Source organism: Chaetodon auriga, chromosome 6 (genome assembly GCF_051107435.1).
Source record: "Chaetodon auriga isolate fChaAug3 chromosome 6, fChaAug3.hap1, whole genome shotgun sequence".
Classification (NCBI taxonomy): Eukaryota; Metazoa; Chordata; class Actinopteri; order Chaetodontiformes; family Chaetodontidae; genus Chaetodon; species Chaetodon auriga.
The window spans coordinates 21,951,802-21,979,112 of NC_135079.1; the positions used below are offsets into that span (position 1 = coordinate 21,951,802).

General features: G+C 41.4%; 1 protein-coding gene across 1 annotated transcript; it reads left to right on the forward strand.

The window, feature by feature from the left end:
• Nucleotides 1-3,898: 3,898 nt before the first annotated feature.
• On the forward strand, nucleotides 3,899-18,843 carry chst6 (carbohydrate sulfotransferase 6). The gene is made up of 2 exons (XM_076733336.1): nucleotides 3,899-4,079; nucleotides 15,329-18,843. The coding sequence occupies exon 2, from the start codon at nucleotides 15,417-15,419 to the stop codon at nucleotides 16,611-16,613; it is 1,197 nt and encodes a 398-aa protein (XP_076589451.1). The 5' UTR covers nucleotides 3,899-4,079; nucleotides 15,329-15,416; the 3' UTR covers nucleotides 16,614-18,843.
• The last annotated feature ends 8,468 nt before the right edge of the window (nucleotides 18,844-27,311 follow it).

Sequence of the window (27,311 nt, forward strand, 5' to 3'; positions counted from 1 at the left end):
TGCAAATAAACGGCTGTACTGGATATGAGGTTGATGCAGAAGGTAGTGGGTTAATCTATAACACGCATTTGATAAAATCATCACATGTTTAATCTGTGACATTGTGAGTGTCATTATGGTTAATTTCTAACCGCATCATATTTGACAAGTTCATCATGGAAGATTTCCTCTAAAATGTTTGTTGGGGTTGTTAAATGCTGTTTATTGACCAGTAATGCCTTGGGCCTTCAGAAAGAAATATGATAGTTCAATTCAGTTTTACTTTGCTAACTCTTTTACCTCATGATTTCACCACTGAATATGAATATGATTTTCCATTGAGGCACTGATTTATTAGAAAATCGTCGTCATCATGTTCCTCTTAGGAGCTAGAACGTTCTCCACTTCTGGTTTTCACATCCTTCCAAAAAAATATTCAAAATTATTCTGCTGTTCATTTTGCTATGTTTTGGTTGTGTTTTAAAAGTTAGATCTAGTGTGTGTCCAAGGAGGATTGAGTCTATGGTAAACGGACTTGGTTTTAGACACTTGAAAACGTTTCATCACCAGTGTTTGGGAACTGAGGACACTAACTGTTGAAGTTTTGAAAGTGAAATTCTTTCCCATTCTTGCTTCATATATGACTTCAGTCCAGGATCTCTGTTGTTGTGTTTTGCCCTTCATAATGCATAATGTGAGAGAGGTCTTGACAGTAGGCAGGCCAGTCTAGTGGCTGCATTGTTTTACTAAGAAACCACCCTGTTGTAACACATGCAGCATGTGGCTTGACATTGTCTTGAAAAAGGCAACATCAGCAGATGTTGGCTATTGAACTTTACGCTGGCAACAATCTGGATGGTCCTCTTTAGCCCAGAGGACACTATGTCCATGATTTCCAAAAACTGATTGAAATGTGGACTCACGCACTGATAGCACAGCTATCAGGTTCAGTAATTTGTCCAATTGAACCACTGACTTTCTAATTAGTAGACAACCGCTCTGTATTCTGAGCCACAGCTGCCCCTTATGGATTGTAGATGGTGAAATCCTAAATTCCTTGTCATTGTGCATTGATAAATGTTGCTCTTAAGCTGTGGGCTATTTGCCGACACAGTTTTTCACAAAGTGAAATCCTCAGCCCATCCTTGCTTGACCCTGTCACAATTGTGCAAGCAGGGTAGCAGGAAAAGAGGAGGCTGGGCCCAAATGCAGACAAAGGAGGCAGAGCTGAAGCAATTCAATGAATATTTACACAAGAAATAAGGTGCAAAGCTTATAGGATGGTGAGGCACGCAAAGGTCAAATACAGAGAAGGAAGTCCAAACGGTCAAACTAATCCAACAGGCAACAATAACCAAGAATCAAATATCCTCAGTTGATCCACAGAAAGCTTGTGGGGTTCAAGTAATGCAGGAGCAAGACAGGTGGATGATCCACTAGAATGCAGGCTGAGATGCAGGATGAAGAGGTTAGCAGGCTGGAAGCTTAAAGGCTCGTAGCAAGCTACAGTGCTGAATGCTAGCAGGCAGCGATGTAGGCTGGCTGCTGGTAGGCTGGAGTAAAGGTTTTTTTTTGCTTCTTGGCTAGGATGCAGTGGTGGAGGAGAGGGCAGGGGAGGTGACGGGAGAGATGGCACGGTGATGGCTACACTTTCAAAACAAAAACAAAACATAGAAAACTCTCAAGAGGTTGGCGTCACTCGAGTCGATGCACACAACTAAAAACACGTTGTCATTTCTTTCAGTTGCATTCCACAATAAAAACACAATAATACTAATAATAAATCACAACCAAAAATATCTATAGTAATAACATTAATAATGCTGATTTCTCCCAGAAGGGCCTAATTCCTGGATGGGTCTGTAACACAGGGTCTGCACCAGAGGCAGAGCTGAAGTCACTCTATGAATATAAAAGCTTATGGCGGGGGTGGGGAACCTTTTTCTTATTTCCTTTTTTTGAACATCATTCATATTAAATTATTGAACACTTGTATCACACTAACCTCTGCAGTGACTGGAACTGCTTCTCTTTGGTGAGGTGTCTGATGTCAGATGGTTGTGATGATGATGATGATGATGATGATGCTACTCTCAGCTGGTTTTCCAGGTTTAGGTCAGTCAGTCTTGAGCTGAACTGAGTCTTTGTGGGAGTCAGTTTTGAAAAGAGCTGCTCACAGCAGCAGGTCATCTCAAACAGAGAGGAAATCTTCAGCGTTTGTCTCCTAGAATGAGAAAATCCTCAGAATGTACACATAACTTATAGAATTCAACAGCGTTGGCTCCACAAGAGGGCGCCGGGGGTCAATGCCCCCTCACTTTGTTCACTGTGCCCCCTCAGTGGATTAAAAGCATATCAGTGTTTTCTCCGCCATCACTGTGAGTCAAGCTATGGCTGTGATAAATGAAATCCATTGTAAAGCTTTTAGAAGGTGCAGGACACGGCAAGATTATGTCTTTGTCTGTCAATTTGCCAGGACCTCTTTATGCATTACCATCTGTGTGCGAGGTCAGTCTATATAATGACGTCGACATTCATGCTTCAGTCAATGTAAATTATGTGTCCTTGCATTTACACCTGATTTGTACTTGCGTTTTTAATCAGAATATTAGGAAAGTGACGAAAATGCACTATTTTTAGGATTCTTTTTTCTTAACCTTTTCTCCTGGGGAGTATATCACCGAATGATTTCACTTAAACAATGCATGACTATATTACCACTTGCCAGTCATTTGGTGGCACCCTGCTATAAGCCTTGTCCCACCCTGGACATTTTTTCTAGCACTGACACTGGAACTCACGCAGGTAGGTTGCTGCACCTAGCTTTGAGCTCATTGTTTGTTTGCAGCTTGATGATTTCTTTGCAGGTGGTTTGTCTGGCTCATCAGCTAGAGCCACAAACAAATATGTTCACTTCTTTCAGTTTGCCTTTCATGTCCTGAAACCTCTTGCCAAGTTCCTGAAGGAGTTCTCAGACTCATATTCTGATGTCACAGCAGGATTTTGTTCTTGCAGAGTAGGAACATGCACAGTGTTACCTCTTTCCAGCTGCACTTGCCGCAGCTTTAATTTCACTTCAGATGATTTCACATTTGAAAGCAGAGAGCTGAGAAGCTGCTGGAGCCTGAAGTTCAGCTCTGAGAGCTTCTTGAGGTACAATCACTGGGTTTCCACATCAGGTTTTCCTTCATCTCCATTAAGTCTTTGACACAAACTGACACTTAGAAACAATTTTGCTTTATCTGTAAAATTTGTGATGAGAAGAGAGCTAAGATATAAACTAAAACTGGAAACCCTGAATGAATAGATGAAACAATGGAAACATGTCCAAAGAATCAAATCAGGACATGACAGAGCCTTCTGAGGACTCTCCTTTCATACCCAGTCATGACACTATCACCTGTTCCCGGTGAACCTGTTCACTTGTGGAATGTGCAGTAACTGTTCACCAGCAGTCAGCTGCTTGTAAAATCTTTGTTATGTAATCTGAGTGGCCAACAGGAACCAAACTTCACTTTCTCCATCCATCGACACAATAACAGTCATCCACAGTATTTTGAGCTTTTAAGCTACTCACCAGTTTTGCATAATATGTAACAAAGGATGGATAATATTAATAGCACAGGGACCTGAAGCTTCCATCATGCACTATCACTGTACACACTTTTCTCGTTGAGTAATGTAACTTTATTATTGGTAGTAATTTATTACAGTGCTATGAGCTGAGGAGAGATCTGTTGTGTCTTCGCAAACTCGTGGCTCAGCAGATGTAACACGGTCCCTCAGAGGTTACCTCGCAGCATGGTGCCTCTGTCCTCCTGCTGCTGAGACACTGAATGAACTGGCTCAGGTCCCGCCTGCTCCATTACACCCACCCACCACCGTCCTGTATCTCGGACCACCAGCCCCCGCCCAGCCCACTGCCAGTCAGCTCAGCGGAGCCTCTGGCCACGTCTCAACACATCGCTCTGTACACAAGCGGGCAGTGGAGGTAACCGAGCAGCCGCCGGCCGAGGACAGGGAGGAGGAGGAGAGGACCGCGGGGACGGGACGGAGCACCGCGCACCGGCTCTGTCGACAGGCTGAAAACCAAGCTGAAGGTAAGATATATCCGCCAAGTGTTGGTCAGATAAAATAAGTAAACTTGCTCTTCCTTGGCCGCCAGGACCGTCTTTTCTTCACTTTGCTCATTCGTGTCGCTCGTTTCCGGAGGACTCACTTCTTTGGTACAACGCATCAGTAATTTCGTCCTTTTGTCCTCTGAATTCAGAATTGAGACACGTTGGGAAAATAGCGGGTTGGCTGGTGATTTAAGACATGCAGAAAGTTATCTTTGCTTGAACTAACTCGGAACAGTTTCGTTTCATGGCAACCCCCCATAAATTAGGTTTTGTGAGTTCACCGGGGGCCACGCGGAGCTCCGTGACGTGTGTGAACACTGGGATGGTTAGAGTGATAAAAATCCTAATTTTACATTTGCTGGAGACTTTTTTAAAACACCGTCAAGAAGTCCAGGGCTGTCCCATTGTGAGTGACCTCACTGGCTGCGGGGGGTCATGGAGGTGGTGTGAAAACAGTGTGTGTTACATATCTCAACATCACAACAAACTCATGTCCGACACAAAAACTTCAACAACCAGCTGTGACATTTGAACAGTAAAGTTGATGATACATGAAGTTCAAGTGATTTTTATTCATACTTTTTCTAAAAAAAAAAAAAAAAAAAAAAAGTTTTTTTTTTTTTTTTGCATTGATATGAATCATTACATTTAAGTTCTGCCAAACAGATTGGATTGAGATGGTCAAAGGGGCTGTAGTATGAGCAGCAGCCACAATTCATATGGTCAGTTCAGCTGTTTAATTCCACTGTATGTAGCTGCTTTGCATGGGACGACAATGGGGAAGGACATTTCTGATGCGGTCGAGAGGTCCATAAATCAAACTAAAATAGCCTGATGGTGCACCTGCATTGTGTAGAGAAAAAAACGCGAAGGACAATAATCAAAATAGAAATTGCAACACACCTCTGATGACTTATCATTGCATTATCCACCTAAAGGCTCTGTGTGGAAAGCTTCTGGAACTGGATGATATAATGAAGATACAATGTGTAATGGATGTCTGCCCTCTGCCAGGCTGTCTGCAGCCATCTGTTTTTGTGAAATGCCACATCTGTCACACATGTTCTTAGCAGCTGACGATTATTAGTTTTGAATGTAATAACTTGATATTTGTCTTTGTTTCACTTGAAATGTTTGATCTTTGATGGAGTAAAGGGATTTATGGTATAATAACAGAGCAATGACAGACAGACAGGCAGACAGACAGACAGACAGACAGACAGCAGGGCTGCTTGATTCTGGCAAAAATCATAACTGCATTTATTTTGGTCAACATTGAGGTCATGATTATTGAACACAGTTACTCGCTGGCTGTGGAAACATGAATTCATTCAACTTTAAAAAAAAGCTTTGTTTAAACTGTGAACTTTAAGTAACAGTTCAGTTAATAATTTTTATGTATAAAATGTGACAAAGAATTGCTGAAATGCAACTCTTGTCCTTTCTGGCTGCTCCAAGCAACAGTACCGTAACAGCACCTGTAGACAGTCATCAAAATCCAAGTGGTGGCAGCTCAGTTGACTGCTGTGAGCTGAAGTAAACATGCCACAGCCTGGTTGAGAGTCACTGTGGGGCGAATACGCACTGCTGTGAGGATCAAGGTACACTGGATTTATAACGCAAGATAAAACGAGAGCATCGCTGTCAAACAGAAGGCCACATAAAACTAATGTTGGTCTGGTCATGTGGTTTTTCTAATCATTGGAAGTGAAACTTTTAATTGAAAATTAAAACTGAAAGTCAAATTTTATTTATGAATTAATCATGCAGCCAGACATGGAAACACTGGGCAGAGTACTGAAAACTGCTTTGGTGGTAGTTCCCACCACAGTAGGTGTCTCCAGACCCCAGTTTGCCGTGATGGCAATACATGCAGAAATCATACACACATACAGACACTCACATACTACTGAGCCTTGAATTTTGAACAAATCTCCAACCGTGCCACCAGCAAAGCACACTCACACCATCAGACCTCCTCCTCCATGAATCAAAAACCTCAAATTTGGACTCATCAGACCAAAGTATTTTTAGATTTCCAGACTTCCACTGGTCTAATGTCCATCGCTTGCGTTTCTTGGCCCACGCACTTCTTCTTGTTGGTCTGTCTCAGTTGTGGTTTCTTTGCATCTATTGGACTGATTCACACACTCTCTCCTGAACAGTTGATGTTGAGGTGTGTCTCCTACTTGAACTCTGTGAAGCTTGTGTGTGGGCTCTAACGTGAGATGCTGTTAGCTGGTTAATCTTTCCTGCAGTGGTCCTCATGAGAGCTAGTTTCATCGTGGCATTTGATGTTTTTTGCAACCAGTGTTGTGCATGACACAAGTACCATGTTACAGTAATATGTAACAAAGTAATACAAAACATTACTAACAAGATTTTTTTATTATAAACCATCACAAAAATGACAATTCCCAACATAAACCACCATGTTCTGAGCAGATGTGTGCATGAGAGTGTGTGTGTGTGTGTGTGTGCGTGTGTGTGTGTTTGTGGCAGCCTCTGTCCAGAGAGGAGGACACTCTGCTCCGCCTAGGTTGCAAAATGTATATAAATATATTTATTTGGTGCCTTTTCACTAGACAACCTCACATTTGCATGCATATTGTCAGAAAAAATATTACATCATGCTTACAGCTGTGAGACATGAGACACAGCTGAGCCCACATATCCCAGTATGGGTCACTTCATATCCAGATAATGAGAGAATCACAGTACAGCACATCTTCTGTAAATTGCCTATTTCTCATTACGCTTTGAATTAAATACTTGACAAATAAAAGGCACTTGCTCATATCTGATTTGAAAATAAATTCTCCTTTTATTTCAAACCTTTGTGCACATTTTCAAGTCAGAATGTAACAAGATCTAAAATGTTAAATGTTAAAGAATTTGTCATGATTCTTTGCCATATGTTGTGCCGCGGGCAAAAGCCTCTTGAAACATGTGCATCCAGGGTTTGTTTGGAGCACTCGACCGTACGTTTGTGGCTCTCGTCCATAGACTCCATAGACTCTCTTCATACTGTTTGACGTGATTCTGGGGTACGTGATGAAAGAGGTGTTTGAGTCTGTTGTTGGGACTAGTCTGCAGCATAACCTGTAAAGTATGACTTTCTGCTCTGTGTCATATATTTCATGGCCAAACCGTGTCAATGCTACAGAATAACCCATTTTAGAAATGAGCTCCTGGTTTGGTCTTTGCTTGTTTGAGTCCTCCTGTTTGAAATTGCCCTGTCCTGTTCACTCTCCTACATGTTTGTTTGTGTTGCCTTCATGCCAATTTTCTGCCTGCGTTTGTGGAAGAACACAAAGTGTAATCCAGAACATGTTCCTGGAGTTGGAGCCCTGCTAGTTTGACCCCACTTTGTCCCTGTATTTTCTCTCTGAAGCGCATAACTGCATGTCCTGCGCTCATCCATATTTCCCATTTTAATATTGACTTCCCTGTTAACCCAGGGCTTCTGATTTAGGAACGTCCACACAGTCGACCTTGGTACAAAGTCACAGATGTATTTGTTGATGTAGCCAAAGGCCACATCCATCCATGTGCTAATGTTGTTGTCCAGGACCACATACCATTCTGCAGTGCTGAAGCAGTGATGCTGCTGAGTTCATCCATCTTATTATCCAGTGACTGAACATTTGCTGGAAGAATCATCAGTAGAGGAGGCTGTTTTACACATTTCATCAGCCTCACCAGGCCTCTGGCCTGCAACCCTAATTCCCTTTGTCTCTTTCAGGTACAGCAACCAGCCACAATTGCTGGGAATTGAATTTGGGTCCCTGCAATGAAAGGGAAGAGCTTATTTGCCTGCACCACTATTGCCTTATTAATGATTCACCATTGATTAACTGGAGACACAATTAAAGTTGTACACAAAATGCAGCTGAATGTGTTATCAGCAGCATTGTAACAGATATTTGACACAGGCAGAAATATGATCCACACAAACGCTTCAACAGTTAGAGTCACATCCACACTGTCTGTGACCCTGGAGATGTTAGTATTTCGAATGAGTCAACTAGGGGACAGTTACATGCCACACCAGGCAGTTTTGCATTTCAGTGCCTCCAGTCAGACTCATGTTTGCACAAACAGATGTCTGTGATACCTTATAGCAATGGATAACGAACATAGGCACAAAGGGGAAAAGCGGCTTGATGTTTTTGGCAAATGTATGTAATTTAACAGAATTCGTGAGGATGCTCAGCTCTTTCCTTTCATTCAACAGTGCTGCTGTGCTGTTTCACGCAACATTAATCCTGGCTTTTCTGACTGTTGAACAATCCAGTGTGGTCTAGATTTCAAGGAAATAGAAATTTGTTTGAAACTGCCCATTACCTGGATCCAGTCCCCATGAATCACAGCCACACCCACTTAGAGGAATTATAGTATGTGGCAACTCATGAGGGCAAGAAGATTCAGAGGCTTGACTGGGTCTTTGTGAGGTCTTTGGAAATGCAGCAACATCAGCGAATCACAGGTCTAGGAATTAGTAACTCAAGATAGGCATCGTCAAATCATAGGGGGTCACCTCTCATTACACTCAGAGTGTGTACTTGTGATGGCAGTAACACACTAATAAATATGTTCTGTATTTCTGGAGAGCTGGTACTCAACACTGCACTTCCCTGAGTCCTCAGCAACACACCCACCAAGGGTGAGATCAGATGCTGACGGAGCATTGATATAATGGAACCTTTAAGCTCTCTGCAAGCAAAATAGCTCAATATTTATTCTAGGATTTTATATGTAAATAATCATTTAAATCAGTTTAGTAGCAGTGTCTCCTGTGCTCAAACAGCTCCCTTTTGAAAGTCCATGTGTCTGTGCTTGGTTTAACTAATGATTTGAAATTCACTTGGCACTCAAGCTTATTTTTATAAATCTTAGTTCTGATAGCATAGTTCGTTAAAATGGCCTTAATATTAACGATCCAATCGCCAATCAGCACAGGCTTAACTCAAGATTTATTTTCATTTTCATGACCTGACGGTGAGTTTGTTGTAATCCTCATCTAGCCATGATGTGAGATACTGTAAAGTTAAACTACTGTAACTACGTGAAATGGAGTGAAGGATGTTAGAAAATCATTCCAGAATGTTGTGAATAATACCAGCTACAGATGAGAGCTGAGGCTGAACGATGGCAGAGAGGGACGTGAAGAGAGGGGAGGAAGGATCTGCCATGATGTCAGGTGTTTACATTTGTATCCTGAGGGTCTGAAGGTGAGGACATCATGTCAGGGCTTGTTCAGTGAGCACAGCAGATTATGCTACACTTGCATGGATCACCGCAGTCAGCAGTGATCTTGGTCTCCCGCTGGAGACAAAGGACAGTCCACAACACCATGTCCCTTTCATCTTTTCCCTTTTTTAACTGTTTTGTGAACTCAGGAAATTGACATTTCAGCACAACAGCAAGAAGAGGGCCATGAAAATCTAAAGGGCTGGCAGGCATAGCATGCAAACTTCATCATTTATCGGAATCAGGTCATTTCTACCATAGATAAAATATCACTTCTATAGTTTGTAATAGGCAGTCAGTGTGTTTTCCTGCCAGAATCGGTTGCAGCACGCAGAGCAATAGAACAGATGCTGAAACTATCGCTGCAGATCGTGAGCCAGCTGTAGAGCTTCACGCTCTTTCTGAGCAGCCCAACTGGTTAACATGGGTGCCCTAAGTAAGAGGGTACAGCACTTCAGCATTCAGGAATGTCACAATGGCCATGAGGACCATGGACACCATGCTACCTTAGTTTGGCCTTATGCCATGCAAACAACTATATGCCCTGCAGCCACAGTGGCCTTGATTCCCCCAACCCTTCTTCCTGCTACTCACAACATTTTTTTTAAAATACTGAAGCAAACTGATTTGTTTCGCCATGATTTCTATGTTGAACTACGCCAAAAGCAGCTTGTTAGCAGAAAGTTCTGTTCCTCTGCAATGCATGGGCGATACGCTGAGCGAAAGGGGAGGGGCTGCTGTCCGCCATTTGTGAACTGCACTGCCACATACAAAAATCTGACCTGACGTGATCATCATCATGTGGTTAACAAGAAGCAAGAAACATGATTAGTTTTTTATTTTTATTGATTTATTGATGTTTTCCTTGGAGTTAAAGTTTATCTTCACATACATGTATTTTTTGTTTTGTTTTGTTTTACATCGTCTCGTCTCGCTGTCTTACAATGTGATTTTCTACACAACACAAATAGGATTTTCTTATAACTATGAACTTTTTTTTTTTTTTTGTTAGAACCCATATGCTTTATTTATTTCACCACAAAATCACGAAACCTCCCAGGTGTCCTTTTAGCCCTCTGGGGTCTGGTTTGTTTCTCTGGACCCTGAGTGTCCTCTTGTGGTGTTGGAGTGTAAATGTCAACATTTTTGTTCTTTTTTTTTTTTTAACTTTATTTTTCAGTAAAGCATGGTTCAAGACAATTATTTCTTTACAACTGTTTTTTTTTTTTTTAAACAAAAGGAACAAAAGACCAAGAGGGGCAGTTCTTACTCCTTATTATGTAAGTGGTTAACAAAGAGGTCCACATAGTCTGATTATTCAGCTTCAAGCTCCTTAAACGCTGTCCATTTCCTCCATTTTTGGTGAAAGGTAGATATCTCCAGCCTCAAGTGGTAAGTTAGACTTTCCATGGTGTAAATTTCGTCCATAATGTCCATCCAATGTCCAAGTAGTGAGCGATCAGTTTTCATCCAATTCCTTGTGATGACCTTTTTGCATGCAATAATCAAGACCTTGAATAAATAAACATCTCCTTGTTCTTTTACTTTCTCAGGTATGACTCCCAAATACATAATTTTGGGATCTCTTTGAATATTATAATGCAGGATTTTTCCCAGAGTCTCATTCATTTCGTCCCAGAAAGGTTGTATCTTTACACATGACCAGAAAATATGGGTGGCGTCTCCATGGCCACACTGCCTCCAACAGTAACATTTTTGTTCATTTCACTTTCCTCCCTCTCAGGTATTGTTTCTTGTCCATAGTGTCCTTCTTTGGTCTCCCGTGGGTGATTCAACTACGACTTGGTTTCCAGTTTTGCCCACAACTTTGTGTGGTGTTACGTTAAATGGTGTTGTAAACTTGTCCATTTTGTCTTGTTGAACCAATACTGTGTCTCCTGTGTCCACTTTTGAGTACTGAGCTCCTCTTCATTCATCTGCATACATCTTTGCTTTTCCTTTCTGTTCAGCATCTCTGTCGCGTTCATCCAAAGCAGTCGTTTTTGACTCACAAATGTCCGGCAACTTTCCTCTCATTTTCCGGTTGAACGGGAGTTCTGCTGGACTTTTCCCTGTGGTTGGATGTTCAATGCTACAATAAACAGTAATATATTTTCTCAGTTCATGTTTCCAGTTAATTCCATCAGCTTGTGCAATTCTGATTCATCAGTGATGCGTTTTGGTGGTCGACTTCTCCATTGGCTTGAGCCCATTTTGGTGTTGTTCTCTGTTTGATTCCGTTGTTTTCCCAGTATTCTCTGAACAATTCAGATATGAACTGCAGACCATTGTCAGATTTAATGGTAACTGGAAGTCCATGTCTACTGAAAATACAGTCAATAGAGTCAATTACTTTTTCATTGGTTGTAGATGTCATCACATCATACTCATAGTAGCGACTGTAGTAATCTACCAGTACAAGTATTGAGTGGTTTGATGGCAACAGTCCAAGTATGTCCACAGTGACATCTTGCCAAGGACTATCCGGTAAGGGTATAATTCTCGGTGGTTCAGGTGGATCAGGTCTGGCTACTATTTGACATCCATGACATGCTTTACAGTATTTTTCTGCAGCTTTGTCCATGCTCGGCCACCATACTTTTGTTCTGAGATGTTGCTTGGTTCCAACGATTCCTAAATGTCCTTCATGAGCTAGTGAAAGTGCTTTAGCTCTGAGCTTTTCTGACACTACTATGCGATTACATTGTAAAAAAAAATGTCCATTTTCAATCGCTTACTCACTTACTCACCTCCGTTAGCCCTGAGTCTGTGGCAGAGGTTTCTTTGACCTCTCTTGTGGTAAGTGCTTTTGGAGTTGCATTTACTGCAATGAATCTCACATACTCCTCTGATTCATGTTTGTGTATCTCTTTTGGTACCGTGTCTGACAGCAGTCTCGACAATGAATCAGCAATGTTTTGTTTTCCAGCAATGTGTACAACTCTAAAGTCATACGGTTGTAGTCTGAGAACCCACCGTTCTATTCGTGCACATGGTTTAGATCTGCGACTGTATATGACCTCTAATGGCTTGTGGTCTGTGATTAGGTCAAACTTTCTGCCATACACATATGGATGTAGTCTTTCACATGCCCATATCAGTGCTAGGACTTCTTTTTCTGTTTGAGAGTATCTTCGCTCACAGTCTGCTACAACTTAGATAGTACACTGGTACCTCTTCTCCATTCTGTTCTTGTACTAGCACTGAACCCAAACCTATCGGGCTTGCATCTGCTATGACTTTGGTTCTTTGTCAAAATAAGCTCAGGTACCTGCTCTGGCTAGTTCAGTCTTTAAAGTTTCAAATGCTTGTTTTTGCTCGGGCCTGAATATAAACATAGTCCCTCTTCGGGTTAAACGTCTTAATGGCTCAGAGAGTGTAGCAAACTGTGGTATGAACCTGCTGCTGAAGCCTACCAGGCCAAGGAAGCTTCTAACCTCCGTAGCTTTCTTCAGCTCTCTGGCTTCCACTGCAGCTCTCACTCTTTCTTCTGTTGGTCCAATGCCTTTTTGTGTCAGCAGTATTCCCATGAATACAAGTCTGTCCGTGTTGAATTGACACTTTTCTGGGTTTAGTGTTAATCCACATTCAGAAAGTCTCTTCAAAACAGCATGCAGGCGCTTGTCATGCGTTTCCTGGTCCGGTGCGTGTATGAGCACTTCATCTTAGATGTTCTCAACTCCTTCAATGCCTGCCAGTACATTAGCGATCTCGTGTTGGTATTGCTCACTGGCTGACGAAACTCCAAATATCAGTCTTTTATATCTGTAAACTCCGTTGTGCACTGCAAATGTTGTGATCTCTCTGGACTCTGGGGTTAGCTCCAACTGATGGTAGCCCCACTTGAGATCTAGTTTGCTGAAAATTGCAGAGCCATTCAATCCTTGAAGTATTTCATTCACTGTAGGAATGGGGTATCTTTCCCTGACTATTGCCTCGTTTGCTTTTCTCATGTCTAAGCACATTCTGATATCTTTGTCACATTTCTTTGGGAGTACTACTACAGGATTTACCCAGGGTGTAGGTCCGTCTACACGTTCTACAATGTCCATGTCAATCAGTTCATTTATCTTTTTCTCAACTGCATCCCTTAAATGGTAGGGTATGGCTGTGCTACTGGTTTGACATTTGGGTCAAGAGACAGGCATACCTGTTTAGTGTCTAGCTTTCCCACCCCTTTAAACACTTTTGGCTACTGCTCTTTAAGAGTGTGCTTTAAGTCTGTGACAGCAGCCACATTTTCACCTATTTTCAGCACCCCTAGCTTTACAGCAGTCTTTTTACCCAGGAGTGGTTCACCATTACCTCTTATCACAGTGAACTCAGCCTCCTCAGTCCTATCACCAATCTTGATTTCACATTTGAATGCTCGTTTAACGGATTGTGACTGTGTTGAGGAATATGCAAACAAATTCCTCTGCTCTTTGGGTATATGCAGATGCATTTCTTCAACTTTTTGAGATATGATCCATCCAAAGCTTCTGGTCTGTTTTTTGCGTCTCTCCTGACATTTAAGGACAGCTTGGCACATATGATGTTCCTTATGCCCCTTTAGGTTTGCCCAGTACACTAATGTTAACTGATCCCTTCTCATATAAAGAGGAATCTCCCCCATCTCAACCTGTAATGCATTTACAGGGGTTGTCCTCCTAGCTCCACAACACAATCTCGATGCTTGACTCTGACTGACATCCACTTTCTTTAAAAGAGTATTGGCTGCGGACCTATACACTACACACCCATAGTCAAACACTGATCTTATAAGTCCTATGTATATAGTTCTACATGCTCCACACTCCACACCTCGCAAGCAACGCATAACATTCAACACTTTTTTACATTTGGCTATCATTTTGTGGATATGCACAGACCTCCCTTCAGGATCCGCTTTAGGTTCGAACATGTACAGTTGAGCTACTGAAGCACTCGGTCGGTTCATTGCCGCCATGTCCGCTACTTTCACACGGGTAGTGCTACATGAGTCTACGCTCTCCCCGTTACCACGGTAACATGGGTGGGACAGCAGCAGCTCATTTGCATTTAAAGCAACAGACACCAGAAACGGCACATTCTGAAAGGGGCTGAAACAGAGGGAAGTAGAGGGGGGCGAGAATCTATTCCTAAAAGCTATTTCCAGCAAACAGCTTCGAAATCATGTTTCATGGAAATCATAGACCTATGTAACTTATTGAAAAAGCTTCATAATATGTCACCTTTAACCTTTTAAGGTTCTTCAGGTAATGTCCAAGCCCAAAAAAGTGCACACATGGAACCAGTATCTTTCCATTTACTACATGCTTGCCCATGAACAGGCTTTGCTACTGGTTACCAGCAGAGATGATGAGTGATGCATGCATGTCTGGGCATACAGCAACCCAGATCCTCAGCCACCATGTGAAGAGTAATAAACACCTGCTTATGTTTCTGTGGGCAGTAAAACAACCATGTTTGGGTCTCACCTGAGATATTTGCATAAAGTTGAGCCTTTCTGGCCCCTGTAGTGACACTGGATGCCTTTGGAGTGTAGGGATTATGTGGCACACAGACTCTGGAACAGCCTTCCTAAACATGGGAACGGTCAGCAGTGCAGACTGAAAAGAGTGAAGTGAGAGAAAAATCCTTCTCCAGACAGGTCTTTCATTGATGTTGTGCCTGCTGTCTTAGTTTGTTTGCCCTGTGCCCTGTATCAACTTGTCATGCAATTTGTGAAGCTTGCTTCGGTAGGTACAACATAAATAAACTTTATATACTAAAGCTGCTTCTGAAACTTTCAAGAGACATGAAAGGCTTTTGGCTCACCAATCAGTTTTGTTAAAGTATTTTGATAATGCTTTTTTAGGATGAAAGTGGCCTTATTTTAGATTATCAACTGTATTATATCAACTTTAACTATTGCTGAGAGGTGATTTGTGCATTGTGGAAACATTCATTTCCTGTTCAACATATCCATCTCTCTGTCTCTCTCCCACCCTTAGCCCTGTCTTTCTGTGGAGAGTCCACAGAGGACGAAAAAGAGAAAGATCCACATCAAACACCAGAGACTGACAGTGATCTACATCCATCATGCCCCGCTGCAGAGTGAACCTCAGCACCATGATTTTCCTGGTGATCCTGCAGGGGGCAGCAGTGGTGCTGTTCTTGGGCTGGTACGTCCAGCTCAGCCCCTGTGACTCTGCCCCCTCCAATGGCAAAGTTCACGTTCTGGTGCTGTCATCGTGGCGATCAGGCTCGTCCTTCCTGGGTCAGGTGTTCAGTCAGCATCCATCTGTCTTCTACCTTATGGAGCCCGCCTGGCATGTGTGGACCAAACTGCAGAGACCTGGTGCACGGGTGCTCCGAATGGCTGTGAGGGATCTATTCCGGAGCGTATTCCAGTGTGACTTCTCTGCAATGGAGGTCTACCTGCCAGAGCAGCATAATGTGTCCAACTTGTTTATGTGGAGTCACAGTCGAGCCCTGTGCTCACCACCGGTCTGTCCTCTCACACCACCTAATGAGTTGAGCAACCAGACTGTGTGCTCCCAGACATGTGATGCCATAGGTCTGCGGGTGGTGGAGGAAGCCTGTGCCACTTACAGTCATGTGGTGTTAAAAGAAGTGCGATTTTTTGAGCTGGAATCCCTTTACCCGCTTCTGCAGGACCCGAGCCTAGATATACGCATTATCCACCTGGTCCGAGACCCTCGTGCTGTGGTGCGGTCTAGAGAGCAGTCGGCCAAAGCCTTCACGATTGATGACGCCATCGTCTTAGAGCAGAAGAACATGCCAACAGCTGAGGTGCAGTATCAAGTCATACAGGAGATCTGCCGTAGCCATGTGCGCATCAATGAAAGGGCGATTCTGAAGCCCCCTCCATTTCTTAAAGGCCGCTACAAAATGGTCCGCTATGAGGATGTGGCGCGGAACCCACTTGAGGAGATAAATGACATGTATAAGTTTGTCGGTCTGAAGATGACCGAACAGTTGGGGAAATGGATCTACAGGGTGACCCATGGAAAAGGCAAAGGTACCAAGAACGAAGCCTTCAAAATCACTTCACGAAACGCTGAAGATGTCTCTCAGGCCTGGCGCAGCGTGCTGCCCTACAACAAGGTCAAACGCATCCAGGAAGTCTGTAAAGGGGCCATGTCATTGCTTGGGTACAGGACTGTTAACAGTGAAAAAGAACAGAAGAGACTTGACATAGATCTACTAGTGCCACAGGAACCATATCAGTTTAGCTGGTTGCCAGCTAAAACAGAGCATCCAAGTAACAGTTAAAACATGAATGACAAAGACATTAACACTAAGAGACAACATTGAACTGAAGTCTATATTCTTTATAGGCTTTATTGGCTGTATAAGTCTTTGTTTTTTAAATATAATTGTCTTTATTTAATTTCATGCTTTCCACCATGAGGTTTACTGACAAACTCTTACCAACAAACATATATAATAACACCTTTAAAGCTGTCTAAAACCTAAATAATACAGACTGTGATCATTGCCTAATCCCATTTGACACATACTAAATTGATAACGGTACAGAGGCCAATACTTGGAATGTTTGACCTCATCAGCTTCATTGATTTTTGTAAATATCTGTTTATTCTGAATTTGATGCAGCAACACATTACAAACAAGTTGGGTCAGGAGCAACTAAAGACTGGGAAAGATGAGGAATGCTCCTAACAGGTTCATTGGTTTTTATTTATGTTTTACAGAGTCCCAACTTTTTGGAATCGAGGTTGTGTAAGATGGTAGATACTATCCAAGGACATCAGGCTGACATGAAATATTGACACATTCATATCAAAGTCACTGAACACAGAACACATATACCTCTCAGCCCAAGCCCCCACCTGCAAACATAACACAGACACAAACACTCACACATACATATTTCACAGTAATTCTATGTCCAGTGTCCTCCATCGAAGTCCCATCTTTCCTTCCCAGCCAAAGCCACAAGGTGTTTGAAGTCTTATAGGGCCTTAGAAAGGCCATACGTCACAGAAACGCTTCCTGTTATCTTCAGTATCTTTTCTGTGGTCAAATAATCTGTCATCATTTCTTTCCAAATCTGTGAAGGAGAGGCCTCTGTGGTTTTTGTTTCGGTCCTTTCAAATGAACTTCTTCTAAACAAAGGCGGAAAACACCTGCCATGCTGTAGGACGTCTTATTTTTTCAGCGTTCTGAAAAAGACACAGCTCAGCAGAATTGATTTTTGGTTTTAGATGTAATCGATACCTGTTCCTTGAGTTCATTTCACACTTTGTTCACTTTTGTACAAAAGCAGAAGGAACCCAGAAGGTATGAATATTCTAGTCATCAATTTGTATTTTTTTAACTGTAGATTTTCATGTGTGTCAATGCTGGTACAAGCTTTTCTTGTAATGTTTCGATTGCTCCTTCAGCAGCATGTTGTTTGTTCCACCTGTTTTTTTTTTTTCCTTCTTTAAACAGAACATCCTCAGAGGGTCCTTACACCAAATCATGTTGTTCATGGAAGTTTTCAGGAATCCAGGCTTTCAGCAGTAAACATTTAAACAAATTCTTGATTCATAAATGTGAATTTATTCTGAAGTTCAGTAAATGTTTGAACCGGCATAATTCACCATAATTATCTCTAAGGAATGTTTAACTCCACTTGTCCTCCAAGAGCTCCAGTTGACATCCACATTTTGGAGTTTTGTTGATGCATTATTCCAGTCTGTGTGTCTGTAGGGAGACTGAATTGCACTCCTTTTTTTTTTTTTTTTTTTCCAAAATGTGTTCCATGATTTTGATGTGTTATTTATAACAAAGTCAGATACTTATATATTGTGTTTTGTGAACAGAGATGTAAATAGGTCGTGCAGGGTTCTTCAGATGAGTTATTAATTAAACAATCTATTTAAAACACCTGTGAAGAACAGGAGTAACTTTCTAATCTGGAAATTTAAGACCTCCTTCTCTTCTTCAAGATGAGTTCGAGTCAACTAATGTGCTTCAGTTGACCGGACAGAATAGGTGAATAAAGCATTAAAGGGGAGGCAACCTTATTGTGCCTCTTTTTAATCCAAGAAAATCCAAGAAACTCAGATTAAGCTCCATTAATATAACACTGAGCTGGTGGTGATTTCAAAATTTTCTTGAGGGGTTCAAACATTTCTAATCCTTTAAGAAGATTCCAGATGGTTAAAAGCTTGATGATGTTAATGATACACAGGTCGTAATGTTGGTTTGAAGGGTTCTGGTTTGCATAAGGTCACATTGATTGTAGTGAATTGTATCTGGGATTATCTGGCAGTTCGATTATTTGGGACTTTGGTAATGATTTTATGGTCGACACTCAGATGGAGTATTACCCCCCACCCCCACCCCCCCATCCTGGTGTTGGTATCACATTGATAACTGTTTGTAAAACTGTTTGAGGGAGAACATGGTGCCTCCATGTATAATTAATAATATTTAAAAGTAATGAGCTAATCTGTGTCCAAAGTACTGAATAAAATTCTTTTGGTAATTGATCCATGTCTGCCACCTTTTTTGGAAGAAAGCTGTCAGTTGTGGCTTTAATTTCTGATATTCTTATTTCCTTTCTTTGACAGTTAAACTGCTCTCGGCTGAAGTGCTCAGCTGTTTGCCTGTTTTATTTGCTGATATACAAGATATTTGATTTGAATTATGGTTAATATCGCAAATGTTTTAAGCACTTGATTATCATATTCTAATTTGAACACATACACACTTAACTGCAGCATGATATGATTATATTATGAACATGTGATAATATTACATTTCTTAGCCCTATACCTGGTATGAAAATGTAGCCTTTTCAGCTCTATGTTTTTGAGTATATGAATAATATGTGAAGTCTGTAGGTTTGGGCTTCACGACCATCCACATCCTGCAATTCATTTGTTGAAAGAAATAAGTCGTGTTGATGGCTGTTCTTTCCTATTTTTCATAGTTATATGAGCAAGATTATTTAAGTTTCCATCTGATATACAGTTGTAATTATTCCTGTTATTATTATTCCCGTATTTCTAGTTAGTTCATTTAGGAATGCCACATCAGATGAAGCTGCAATATAAATATTAATTCATGTACACTTATTTCCAAAAAAGTCACTTTCTAATCGAGAATCTACCTTCCGAGTTTGCATGTTGTGCTTTATGAGTATCCAACTCCTCTGCCACTGCATGTGGAGGTCGACTCAAAGGACTCCCCTGCCGGCTGCCGCTGAAGATCCTAAATTTCTCCAGTTTTGAACTGAAGCTCTTGAAGAAAGACTGAGGACATTTTTTAAAAATGACCTAGCACCTTTTTTTTAACACCTTTTAGTCCATTGATATTCCAGCCAGAGATATGGCCAAACACAATAGCACACCAATAGTTTCCAATATCCATAAAAATAATAAGTAAATAAAAAGGGAATGAGGCAGGAAGGCAGGAAGCAAGAGGCAAGAGGAGAGAGAGAAAGACTGAGGGGAGAGAACAGAGAGGTGACATAAAGGAAAGACAAAAACAAAAGGAGAACATTGGTTTCAACTACCCATGTGCAATTCATTCAACATTTCCCAGTAAGTAAAGTATACCAAAAAGCACCTGAATTCATCCTCTCCGGTTTGACCCAGTCTCACATCAAAATGTATAATAACTTCTCTGGTTCACAGCTCTAAAATTTTGACATGCCTACAATCTTTTGCCATATTCTTTTCTATTGGCCTGCGTCCATCTCACCTGACCATCAAGTTTCTGTCTGTGAAACCAAAAAGATAAAAGGCAGACATCCTTTTATTCTCAGTGGAAAACTGAATATTTTAAAAGAGCTTCTGCATTAAATTAAGTTTGGAACATTTCTAGTGACAAATCTATAATCATGTTCCGTATGTAAAATGTGCACAATACCCACTCCCTTTCTGTTTGCATCAGGTTCTTGGAACCTTGGAAAGCCTGCAAACAAACTACAAACATCTGAACAAGCTGACATCACTGGATTGGCTGAGGACCTTCAGTTGTGTGGCCACACTTTAATAAACATCTGGAACACAACATGTGGAATGAAGATACAAATGTGCCTCATAAACAACTATCTGCGTCAGTGGCGTCATTAGGCCTATTTTAGTGGGGCTTCAGCCCCCCTAAAATGTTCTTAAGCCCCCCTAAATAATTTGATATTTTTTATTGATTTTTTTTTTTTTTTTAATTGATTTTTTTTTTTTTTTTTTTACAAAAAAAATCTCTGACAAATTTTATATAATAGGGCAAGAATAGGAGTTAAAATAAATATTCACATTACCTGTCATTAATTTATAATCATAAATCTGTCCATTTCCCTTTATTTCATGGTGTAAGGTAGAGAGCCCCTTCACTGCGCCATTACCCAGTCCATTCCACTTGGCCATGTAGAGTACGCCCACATCACTGAGAATCCAGTCCATGTTTTCCCTGCAGCGCGTTGCAGCGTGTGTACCTACCTTTGCAGCACACAGAGCCAACTATTGACTAGAGCAGCAGTAGGAGAAGAATGGATATACGAAGGTTTTTCAAAAAAGTAAGTATTCATCACTGCTGGTAGCAATTAGTTAGCTCCAGCCCACAGTTAACAGCAGATTGAACCATGAACCAAGCATTTCCCATTTTACAAAAAAAGAAAAATTATAAATAAATTAAATGAAAAAAAAAAAAAGATGTATAGGCGATCTCGGCTCACGTCTTTTACCTCTGTTGTTTTGCGGCCAAGAGGTAGATTCCAGCCATAAAGGAACACTGCATATGCTAATTAGCTAGCCAGTAGCTAATATCATGGTCCTGGTTGTAGTGTCAAGTGTGCCCTGCGCTCTCTTCAGCCTTTGGGGGCACAGCATCAGTTGTGTTTCTCTCACATGATGGATGCACACTGCGGGTTACTGAGTTGAGCTGATTCCACTATGATTAATTTATCATTATCGTGAGTGGATGATAATAATAATGATAATAATAGTAATAATAAGCAGACTAATACTAGCCTACTACTACTACTACTACTACTACTAGTAGTAGTAGTAATAACCAGAAGAAGAATAATGATGATAGTAATAATAATAGGCTAATTAATAATATAATAATGATTATAGGTATTTTTTGTTGACAGACTTCCTGAGTTTATTGTTTATTTTTGTTGTTGCAGTAGAGTATGTCTGTTAAATCTGTTGTGTTTTTCTTGTTGATGGTGTTAATGTGATCAAAAAAAAAAATTCGGCATGTGTTTTCATTAAAATTTAATGGTGGCCTAAAACAATTGAGTATCTACTAAATCTGTCCAAAAGTGGGAAAGTTATATCCCGGTTCTTGTTCGTTATTTGTTTTTTGGATTTCCTAATGTCTACTACATTCATTCATATCCTGTGCATCTCCAGGGGGCTAAGCCCCCCCTGTCCTCAGAACCTAGTGACGCCCCTGATCTGCGTTTATCGGCATTCTTGCAACACAAGCATCCACAGGCATTATATTTTATGATAATTGTGTGCAAAAAAAGCAAAAGCAAGCAGTATGAGTGAATGACCAGTGCATGAACTACTATTGTTATTATTTATTATTATGAATTTTATTATCCTGCTCATAATATTAGGCATTATGACCATTTTAAATGTCGTTAAAGGAGGGAAACCAGACTGGCGAGATGCCAAGGCATTTAAGTATATCAACTAGATACAAGATTTCATGCAAATGTGCAAAGGCAGGTTAAGATGAAGGTTGCGGCCAATTATCAACAATTTGAAATGGGATGAAGCCCACCTGCAGCAGACAACCCGAAACAATAGTCGAAAGCAGCAAATCCACCCACAGCACAATAGGCTCGTCCGAGATGAGTCAGGCCTGTGCAGAACAAAACGTTCTGTCACAGAAAGCATTACAGCACGCTGCCTTAAATGTGCTGTCTCCCACACCCCAACACTGAGGTAGTGTATTTCTGCCACTGTATCAGCAACAGAGTACAGTTATGCTTTACCTCTTGCAATAACAAACTAATATAAAACGTGCCAAGTGGAACCACTACATCAATTAATAACAGTTTTGATCATTGTCAGTCCTTCGTAGACGCACATCACAGGGACCGAAAACACCAAACAGCAGTTGCAAAACAGCTGATGTCAAGAATGTAACAGCCACTTCCCTAATGGTTAAAATATAAACCAGGTAAAAACGGCCAAGGTAAACCACCATGAAAGCAATAAAAACCAACAAAATCAACAAAAAGCAATATTTGCAGTCCAGCAAGGTATGATGGGAAATTCAGATCATCACTGGAAAAGACACTCAGCAAAAGATGAGTGTGTGTGTGTGTGTGTGTGTGTGTGTGTGTGTGTGTGTGTGTGTGTAAAAAAAGATAGAAGTCCCAGGCCTTGTCGTGGAGCAGGTCTAGGGCAATACCTGTTACAGACCAACAACCGCAGCACATGGAGCTGTGCTCGCTCTCCACTGCACTCAAAACAGACTCGTCGGCCAGCTGCTTGTGCATGACCTGCAGGACCGAAGTCCTATTTTTAACAGTTGTTAGAACACAGTGATGGATTTAAGTTACACAACACCACTCCTCATGTTTATGGCTCCCTGTGAATAATAACAGCGAAAAATGTTGTTTTATTTCCCAGAAAACAGGGCTTGTAGATTTGTGAGACTGAAATGAGAGAAAGGTCTCATACTGTTGACAGAAGCACATGCACTCCGCTGCTCAGGAGACTCTGCGAATGTTCAAAGAAAGCTGCATCACCACTGTGAGACTGTTACTCTCATCCACAACTCCCTTGTGCGTAAAGAAATGTCTGCACCTGCAACTTTTGTGATGAGGGAGATTGCTTGTCACCAGACCTGTCTGCATGGTGTTGCCTTGGGATGATCAACCACAGAGGAAACTGCTGAATTGTTGCCAGCAGTTAGCGTCTGATTCCTGACAGCAATGCGGAGGTTCAGGCGTTTGGCCAGCCTACAGCTGTGAGGTTAGTTTGATCAGGAGTTTCAAGCGCAGACTTTCATCTTTAATATGAGGGCGTTTCTTATTTAGTCATCAAATTCATGTCACTGTTTGTAGACGCACATCACAGGGACCGAAAACACCAAACAGTAGTTGCAGAACAGCTGATGTCAAGAATGTAACAGCCACCTCCCTAATGGTTGAACTATAAACCAGGTAAAAACGGCCAAGCTAAACCACCATGTTCTGAACGACACGTCACAGACACTAACAAAAAGCAATATTTGCAGTCCAGCAAGGCATGATGGGAAATTCAGATCATCACTGGAAAAGACACTCAGCAAAAGACGCTTGTGAGTGTGTATGTGTGTGAGTGTGTGTAAAAAAAGATAGAAGTCCCAGGCCTTGTCGTGGAGCAGGTCTAGGGCAATACCTGTTACAGACCAACAACGAAGCACATGGAGCTGTGCTCGCTCTCCACTGCACTCAAAACAGACTCGTCAGCCAGCTGCTTGTGCATGACATGCAGGACCGAAGTCCTATTTTTAACAGTTGTTAGAACACAGTGATGGATTTAAGTTACACAACACCACTCCTCATGTTTATGGATCCCTGTGAATAATAACAGCAAAAAATGTTGTTTTATTTCCCAGAAAACATGGCTTGTAGATTTGTGAGACTGAAATGAGAGAAAGGTCTCATACTGTTGACAGAAGCACATGCACTCCGCTGCTCAGGAGACTCTGCGAATGTTCAAAGAAAGCTGCATCACCACTGTGAGACTGTTACTCTCATCCACAACTCCCTTGTGTGTAAAGAAATGTCTGCACCTGCAACAGGTGCATGGTGTTGCCTTGGGATGATCACACACAGAGGAAACTGCTGAATTGTTGCCAGCAGTTAGCGTCTGATTCCTGACAGCAATGCGGAAGTTCAGGCATTTGGCCAGCCTACAGCTGTGAGGTTAGTTTGAGCAGGAGTTTTAAGCGCAGCTTTTCAGCTTTAATATGAGGGCGTTTCTTATTTAGTCATCAAATTAATGTGACTGTAGCTGTTACTTGTGTGGAGTTTTGCTCTCATAGTGTGGACTTTGATTCTGTCTGGAGATGTTCTGAGCACTGATCATTCACAGTCACAGTCAGGTGTCCACATCTTCTTTTCTTCCTGCTGTCTTGGTGGAAGAAGATGGTGGCCATTCTTGGTTTAAATAGAGCAGTTGCTGCTTCATTGGTATCCACTTGTGCATGTTGACGTGACTGCGTTAATGTAAGGTAACATTAGAACATGAGTAAATACGACCATAGAAGCATGAGAAAGATATGAATGCATACACAGTGTAAATCAGTGGTGGAGGACGTACTCAGGTCTGCTCCTCCAGTAAAAGTATCAATGGGCCAATAATGTGCAAATCTGGTCCAAATTGGGACAGTGAGGACGTACTTTTCTCTCTCCCTGACTTACGTTCTTGGAGTTGGCTTTAACTGCTGCCTTGATCCTTCACTCAGTCGTTCTTTTAACAAGCCCTCTGCTCCGTGTAAATCATCAAAGCCGTTCAACTTTTTATGGGGCAACATGCAGTCTCAGATGTTCTGTGCTTTTTCCATCCCAGTGCCGAGCAGTTCTCTTCTTTTTCTCTCGTCCATGGTACTTTCTTTCTAATCTGCACTCCTTTCTGTTATTTAAGTGGTTTATCTTATCTGAGTTTTAACTCGACAGACACATCACAAAAAAACAACAAGGTGTTTAGACTCACCTGACACAGATCCATTCAATCAATTACTGAACTTGACATCCAGAATTCCAACGAGACAATAGAATCATTATCAGAATAAAACACCCACCATTCCTCTGTTACTTTGGATGCCTGTAACTAAGAACTATTCAGCTTTGGTGCCAAATGTAACATGCTCTGTTTGGTCCAAGGCGCTCAATATAAAGATAGCAGCTGAAGTTTGACACTCAGTTTTGAAATGAGTCTATACGTCATCTGTTTGTGCTCATCACAGAGTCTTGCAGTACATTCAGTCCACTGGTCTAAAAGCAAACTAGCTCACATCTATCCTGGCACTGATCCAAACGGCGATAAACGTCCCTCATGACCAGCTCATCTCACCCACATTTTTGGACTTTCCTCTGTTCTGGAAATCCGTCTCTGACTCCATCTCAGCCATCACATAAACCCCTCTCCATTAGGCGGTCTGTTTGGTGTCCTGCCCACCGACCACTCACTGCTGTCCTATTTCCTTGAGCCTGTAGCTTTTCTCACATGACTAGCGAGATGTGATATTCTGATGCACCCTCTCATAACCACTGAATAAAGGATGTCCTAGCCTTCAGACAACCCCTTCATAGCTCTAGTATGTCTAATATGTTATTGTCTCCAAAGTGTCTTACATACTTTGTTTTCTTTTCCTGTTCTGTTTCTCTTTCATTTATTGATCATTTATATATTCTTGTGGTTGACTTGTTATTGCTTGTTTTGGCATCATCACTACCCCTGCCAATGTTTATTCAGTCATACCACTGAGCATCTGTATACCTGAACCTGTGAATCAATACAGTAATCTATGAGTCATTGTACACCTGAACCAGACGATTGCTATTGATAACCCATGCAGAATATTTGGCTGTCTGCTGTATTTATTGGTGTCACATTATTTATTTTCCTTAAAGTAACTAAAGCAGTCATCGGTACACATATACAGAAATGAAAACACAGACATCTGTAAGGAAGAATTGGATTTATTTGAAGCAGCTGTTCCCTGCCTGCAGACCCAGCGTTCATGGCTGAGTGTAATCTACAAGTGGTAGAACCCCGCAACCACAAGCACGCATCTGTCAACAGACTGTGTTCCTGATTTTGAATGTGAGCCTTGGTATGGAAGAGAGGGTTGTGGGAATTCAGTGTGCTGTCTCTGAATATTTACTTAACACTGAAAATGTTACTACCTGAGCATTACGATGTTCTCTGCTGCTGAGTGCAAACAGCTGGGGATCAGAACAGCTCATAGCTGATATTGGACCACTGGTTGAGTATTGAAGTATTAGTGGAAATGTTTAAATTGTATATAGTTCTGTGGTGGGAATTTGAAACTTTACATATTACAAGAGGCATTGGAATTAGCATAATTCATCCTTTCTAGAGTGTCTGCCTTAAAGTTTTGTTGTTGCATGGAAATAACTTTAGTAAGTCATTTTAAATTGAGTCATTTTGAAACGTTAAGTAACCGAATGTAACTCTTTACACTTTTAATTCACCAGTGCTTTTGAGCACTAATCACTACATTTTGAAAAGACTTATCGAAAATGTGGCTGAAATTGTTCATTATTACATGCATTGCATTATTTTGTCTAGTGTATCAGTGTTTACATTGAATTTATTTCCACATATGTAACAGGACATTTTTTTCTTACATAGTAAATACAATCCATCAGAAACCTGTAGAAACTGAGATCCACATTCTCACCAGTCCTAAGAGCAAAGGAGTACTGGAGTACTATATAGAAAGAGGTTTCAGTGAACAAGCAGGATGTGTTGGTGTTCAGAGCTTAAAGCTGTAAATGTGTCTGTGGTGTCTCCGACTGAAAGTGTAAAACAGGGAGGTCGACGTGATGAATCATGTCTACCAGAGGTTTCTTACGCTGATGTTGTAACGAGGCAACAGCAAAGTGATGCTTGGTGTTCAGCACGGACCTTTACTAGGATCTGTTTATGCGTGTAAAGCTTCACTGATGTAAGGGCAAGGCTGAGCTGTGTGTTATCAGATGTGCAGTATGCATTGGTGTTGATGACAAGGTGATCAGGCAGACACGGTGTCTATCATCCACTCTCCAGAAGAGCTAACAGGTCGCCCCTACCCCTGATATCACCATGTGCTGCCACTGCTGTAAAAGACATTCACACATCTGAGTTTTATGATGGACAGAGTCATGAAGTGTTACCAAATGTTTTGAACACAGTCTACCTGTATCCGTGAGCTGACACGTGGAGTTTCTCACAGCGAGCCTATCCCTGTTCTGCTGAATCTTTTGGATTC